This window comes from Cynara cardunculus (assembly GCF_001531365.2).
Source record: "Cynara cardunculus var. scolymus isolate 2C chromosome LG 1, CcrdV1, whole genome shotgun sequence".
Taxonomy (NCBI): Eukaryota; Viridiplantae; Streptophyta; class Magnoliopsida; order Asterales; family Asteraceae; genus Cynara; species Cynara cardunculus.
In genome coordinates, this window is record NC_037528.1 from 41682242 (window position 1) to 41689173 (window position 6932).

The following is a 6932-nucleotide window of genomic DNA, read 5'->3' on the forward strand; positions in this document are numbered from 1 at the left end:
GTACATCTTCAGAGGGCTGAGCCTCTTGTTCCCTTGCCTAGGTTGATGGGGATTGTTGTTGTGTTTGGGGTTGTGGTGATGATGCAGCAGACTCCGTCAGTTGAGCAGCCGTAGCCTGGTTCTCCCCCTCATGAGGTCCAAGACCTTGATCATTGGGGTCTGGGTCCTCATGGCATGGCCTGTTTTATGGGCGGCTATTGGAGCATGAAGCTCTGCTCCTCTTCTTCTTTTTCTCCATCCTGAAGGATGCAAGATACGCCTTCAGGGTTTGGTGTCTTCGGCTCTCCTCCATCATGTGAAGGAGAGAGGTGGTGCGCCTTTGTTGGTCAGCAAGGCTCTGGGTGAGAGCCTTGGTCGGTTGAGCCGCTCGATGAATGAACTTGGCACTTATCTCGTTAAAGAGAAAATAAGTTCCTTGGATAGAGCCCTGAGATTGGCTTTTGTGGCATACTCCATGCCTGATGATGATGTTTGTGGTGGCACGAAGGTGGTTGTGGATGTGGATGGAGGAATGGGTAGGTTGGCGATGCGATTTCTCACCTCTGCAGTGAAGGAGGAGAAGGCTGCATTAAAGGATGGGCCTGCAGAGGGAGGTGGGGGTGGAGTAGGCTGGGGGATGTGAGCTAGTATTTTGGCAGGAAGTTAGGTTAGGGTGGTTTGTATGGTGGCCATTTGGTGGGTGAGGGAGGCTAGGGTTTCATCGATTGATGAAGTGGTTTGAGGTGGGGCTTCTTGAGGAATTTGGGAGTTGATGGTGGTTGGTAGGTTGTTAAGGTTCTAGAGGATGGTGTTTAGCTGGGTGGTTATGTAGGTAAGGTTCTCATCGGCCTCAGTTGCCTCGTCCGTGAGGGTGGCGATGGAGTGAATGAGGGTTGGTTTCTTTGGGTGGCAAGGGAGGAGGCGGGGTTGTGGTGTTGGGTGATGGTTTGCTGGAGCATTTGAAGACGTGTTGTATTGTCTTGGGTTTGTGTTCCAAGTTGGGAGAGGTGTCGTTGAAGGATGGCAAGGGTTTGTTGAAGGGTGGTGTTATCGGTTGATGGTGGGTTGTCAACAATCCCTTGGATGATGAGTTTAAGGTCTTCCAAGGACCGCAGAACTAAGTCAACAAAGGCTTGGAACTCGGCCTTTGTGACCAGGTCGGCTATGGGGGTAACCCCTGCAGCAACAGATGCTGTAGGTTGAGCCTCTGCTCCTGAAGCGCCTTCATGGCCTTTTGAAAATGTAGGCCGTGAAGGACTTCTATCATGTCCTTGATAGCCCTCAAGTGAGGAGCTATCTCGCTATGTTGCTGCGTCAGCTTCCTCTTCCTCGGCTTCAGAGACTGGGTAAGTGAAGCAAATGTGTGTCCCCTTCGGTATATCAAATATCGAAGGGGGATGTGCATGAAAGGGAGATCGCTCTGAACGATCTTGGGGTGTATCAATGTTAGAAGCAACACATGCTTCTGTGTGTGTCATAGATTGTGTCGAGCCTTGAAGTGAAGGGTCTCTTATTTCTCCATCACCTCTCTATTGGGAGAGGGGTGATGGAATGTGGGGTTCCTCAGCTGATTCATCTCCAAAGGCCCGAAGAATGGCCTCTGGATGGTTGGCTTGGGTAGGGATTGGACTGGGTCGTCCTTGTTCAATACCCCTTTTGCTTTGATCGCCAGGGGTAGATGTGGTGGTCGCCCTTTGGGAAGTGGGTGGAGGAATTGTTTGAGTATGGTCGGGGGATGCACGATGAGTGTCATCATCATCATCATCTTCATCATCCGATGAAGATGCCTCTTGTGCTCCCTCGCTTGGGTCTGGGGACGGCTCTAGTCGCTATGGGGTAGCTGCCCTTGGTTCCTGGGACAGCAGAGAGCATTCATAGGTTCGACGGATCTCAGATGTCGATGGAATGACATTGAGCATGGCCCTTGAGAGTGGTCGGTTGATGGTGTAACCCTCCTTCGATAGGGTGGGTCGATGGCCTTGCATTTTGAAGACTGGAGTGAACGGTTCTTCAGCCGGTAGACCATGTTTCCTCATTGCGTCCCTTATGAAGAGGGCTAGGAAACAAGGAAATAGAACAACAGATAAGGTTTTGCCGGTGGCCTGGAGCTTGCATTTCTTGACTACCGCCGAGTGGATCTCATTGTATATGAGAAAGGCGTAGTCAAGGTTGAGGTTGAAGAACAGCCCGTACATGATCATCATTATATTGATGTTTCCTTGGTCCAATGACCCTAGCTTGCATGTGAGGGCCCTGTTCAGGATTGAGAAGAACATGTTCCACATTGGCGGGAGGAATTTTCGTTTGAAGTCGGAGACGTTGCGTAGGTCACGATTGTATCCTAGCATATTAATGAAGCGTAGTATGTCGTCGGTGGTGGGTGGTTCGTCATATTCGGCAATGCCAAGCTCTCGATGAGTGGGAATGCACAAAACTCGAGATACTTTAGCCCACAAAATTTTGAGCGAGCAGATCATATCGTTTGGAGCATCCATGTCCCCCATTATTCCACGGCTGTCGGGGTGGAATTCACAGGTTTGCCAGTACTATTGGACGTACTTTAGTGGTACGCCGGTGTCAGCAAGGGTCAATGTTGGTAGTAGAATGCAGTTCTTGAAGAACTCGATCCTGACGGCAAACCTGTCATCGAATAGGCTGTTTCTCAGTTCAATGGCGTGGTTGTTTTACTTCAATGTAAGGAAAACGATTGCGCGGCTATCGGCAGTGGTGGATTGAACGCGACTGTCATTGTTGTTTGACTCGTGGGAGGATGAGGAGGCCATTGCTTAGGAAGTTGCAGGTAGAATCGTTCGTCAAATGCTATTTGCAGGTTTAAGGAAGCGTAAAGAGGAAATGGAGGTAAAAGAAAGGTATTTATAGGTGGGAGGAGGTGGGGGGTGGGAATGGAAAACGGTTTCTTGATTATTATATTGAAATAATCATGAAAAAGTAGAGGCGGTTGGGTAATAGACGATTTGRTTTGGAGATCGTGAGCCGTCTTGATTGTACATGCCATTAATGTTGGAGGACACGTGTCAAAGCGGGGTTAGGGAAGGGAAATTTGAAAGGGTTTATGGGGAACATGTTGTATATGGTGTCAGGCACGTGTGAGGATGACATTTGGATTATTTGAAATAAGAAATTATTCCAAATAATATCTCGTTAAGTATTGATCCAAAAACTATGATATCCGTGTTCCGTTAACTCGTACAAATTGGGTTAAATGAATTTTTGCTAGAATTATGCATAACATATTTGTACCCTATGTTTAAACAACTTGTACTTCAGACGAGTTTTGCGCCAAAAATGAGTTTATACATAATTTGACGTAAAGTTGAGAATCTAACTTGAAGGGTTAAAACCGTCAAATAATTAAACTTTATATATATATATATATAAGAAAAATAATATATATATATATATATATATATATTTATATTTATATAAGTATGCATGAGCGGCGGTTTTTATCACCGCCTCATGCTCTGTATTTCTCTCGTCTCATTCTCTCTCTAAAATCTCTCGTCTTCTCTCTAAATTTTACGTCAAGTTAATAAGAGGATTGAAGTAACAAATATATATTCGGAATCCACTCTCCGAACCCTTCTTAAAGGTATAAGTTTCATTCAATTTTATTATGGTGTTTATGTTAGGGTTATTAACTCCGGTTTATAAACTATGTTTATATCTAAGTTTACGGATTGATGTTGTCAAAATCAGGATATATTTGATGCTTAGAATGTTAGGACTGGTTAAATTGATGTAGAAATGAAAAGGGTATATTATAGTTTCAATGTGATTAGATTGTGGGTAAATGTTTAACCGTACACCAATTGTTCGGTTAAATGTCGAAAGAAGTAAAAATGCATGATTAAGCTTAGGTTAACGACCATTGGACTTGTTTTACTGTTTAGTATGTTGAAGTACGTCTATAGCATGTAAATGTAGCCAATCATGAAAGTTGGATCATAAAAGTTAGTCGGGAATTACGGAATCGAATTTTACCGACAATGTAACTCCCGTACTTTGACAGTGTATAACTCACAAACCGTAAGTCGGATTAAGCTTGTATTTTGCAATCAGCAAAATCATACTGCGTACTACAACTTTCATTAAGGGTCAAAATTCCAGTTATGATTCTAATTGGCTCGAAACAGTGTGTTTTTTAGGCTGTTTACACTGTATCCGGGATTAATTTGCAGTTTTGTAAAATTCATATAAAATAGATGGATGATCCAAATGAGATGATTTCAAAAGCAATAGACTCGTTTGACACCAATATAGAATTTTCAATTAGAAAATATAATCTGGATTGGTCTCTAAATAAGATAAAAATGCTTACAAATAAGAGGGACGGAAGCGGTTGGATCGAAAGAAAATAAGGTTAAGTTTTACGTTTGAGTTTTCAATTCATATCCGGCTGTCCTTCTTGAAGTCTACATTGTTTAAGTACATTAAAACCTAAGTAATTTTATTAGAATAGTTATATTATGGTTTTTATGCTTTGTAGTAACCGGTTATGCATTCGTTAGGCACGCGGGCAAGTCAAACTTGATCGTGAATTTTCGTTTGATCGTGCGTTAATTATCAAACTTGGTTAAGGTACGGATTCCATATCTCACTTGACACGGGGATAGCCATTTGCGTAAGGCTTCCTAATCCGGATAATCTGTGATAAATTCCGAATAATTTATTCTGAATTTCCTTTATGCTTATCACATGTTATTGAACTTTGGTTCCTTTTGAATTACGACTTATATTCTTATTCGGAATATGGATCATTTTGATCACTTGACTTGTTTTATTGCTTCATTTGTGAAACATTTTACTATAGACTCAATAACTGGAGCACCGGTATTGAGATGTTTCAATGGTGACTAAAACGATCATGGCGTCCTCATTTTTATAGTCCTTAAAAGTGGACTAGATTATGTACCGGTCGAATAGAGAGGCGTATGGATCGATCCTAGGAACCGTTATCGGATAATGAATTTTGGCCGTGGTTAAATTCATGGAGAGGATTGCTGTGTTGTGCTCACACCCCTTTCCTCACTTGTGCCTGAATGGACTGATCATCCTTTGGGAACAAYRCRTCYTCRTGATGCRRTTTGGTCTTCGGACCCTTGACATGCTTTTGGGGCATTTTTACTTTTTTTTGGATTATCACTTGGCATTATAAATTGTTTTTGAAGTTATTATCTCATATTCATTGTTTAGTTATATTATTATCCGTTCACTGAGCATTAAGCTCAGCCGAGATTTTCTTGTCCTAGGCAGGTACATGACTTAGCAGGGATTTTGGGATGAGAGCTACGGAGATGACAATATTGAAGATAACTCATTAAGTCATACTTTTGTTAAATTTTTGATGACTATGTAGACATACTGGTATTTTGGGACCGTATTTTGAGACACGTTATCTCCGTCTGTGGTTATGTAATTATCTTTTGGTAAATTTTATTAGTTGCTCTGGTTTATATAATGCGTTGTTTTTTTTAACCACTTGTGGCATCTCCCGTCTTTGACCATGCGGGACGGGGGTGTTACAAGTTGTGGTATCAGAGCTATTAGTTATGATCCTGTAGTACAATTTAGGTTTGATCTGTGAGAAATGGGTAGAACTAAGATAGTATTATCCTAGGCTCTATATTTTCCCGGTGTGATAGTGGTACAAAAGGAAACATAGATGTGTTTCAAGGAAATTCTAGCGGGCAAGGAACTAATCGGATAGGTCTGTAGAAATAACCGAATTACAAATCTCCAATTGCATTTCAAGGAACTTCTAGTAAAGGTTTTTCGAATACAAATTCTCTGTACGGTGCAAAGATTGTGGTTTTAGACATCGTCCTGGCCCATGTATTCGATTGACCGGTGCCTGTTATAATTGTGGTCAACGAGGTCATATAGCTCGTGATTGTAAACAAAGGCCAAAAGATAATTCTAAAGATAAAGAGAAGCAATCTACTGCCGGTGGTCGAGTGTTTACACTATCTGCTGACAAATCTACTGCGGGTATGGTTTCTGGTACCAATTCTATTGATGGTAGAAATGCATATGTTTTATTTGATACAGGTGCTACACACTCGATTGTTTCTGAAAACTTCGAAGAAAATCTTAAATCATATGAACAATCCACTGAATTTCCATTACATATTACTACTCCCATGGGTAGTTCAGTATGTATATTTGGGCAATTCCCAAACTGTCCATTATTTATTGGCAATCGAATTCGGGAAGTTACTTTACTACCGATGAAAATGGATCACTTTGATATCATCCTTGGCATGGATTGGTTGTCTAAACATCGAGTGACCATCGACTGCAAAGCCAAACAAATCATCTTCGGTGACGTCAATAAACCCGAATACGTGTTCCAGGGTGTTTCACCTGAGAAGGGAACTCGTGTTATCTCAGAAGTAAATGTTAAAGCAGTGGTATGGCAGGGATGTGAAAGATTTTTAGCTTCACTACAAGATCCCGGAGAGGTATGCCTTAAACTTGAAGATATTCCTGTTGTTAATCAATTTCAAGACGTCTTTCCAGATGAACTTCTAGGAGTTCCTCCGGAAAGGGAAATTGAATTTACAATTGTTCTTGTTCCGGGAGCTGCACCTATCTCAAAGGCTCCGTATCGTATGGCTCCGACCGAAATGAAAGAACTTAAGGAACAACTTGAAGATCTTTCTAATCGGGGTTTCATTTGACCCAGTGTATCTCTGTGGGATGCACCGGTCCTATTCGTTAAAAAGAAAGATGAATCGATGCAGTTGTGTATTGACTATCGGGAACTAAATCGGGTTACGGTACGTAATAAATACCCTTTACCCTGTATTGACGATCTTTTCGATCAATTCCAAGGAGCAAAGTATTTTTCTAAGATCGATTTAAGGTCTGGATATCACCAACTCCGGATCAGAGGTCAGGATATTTCTAAGACTGCATTCCGTACTTGA

General features: G+C 41.9%; 1 protein-coding gene across 1 annotated transcript; it reads left to right on the forward strand.

Moving 5' to 3' along the window:
* Window positions 1-370: 370 nt before the first annotated feature.
* LOC112506019 lies at window positions 371-6683 on the forward strand. Its single transcript, XM_025110050.1, has 2 exons — window positions 371-515; window positions 5806-6683. Exons 1-2 carry the CDS (start codon window positions 371-373, stop codon window positions 6681-6683), a joined length of 1023 nt encoding a protein of 340 aa, XP_024965818.1.
* Window positions 6684-6932: the final 249 nt, after the last annotated feature.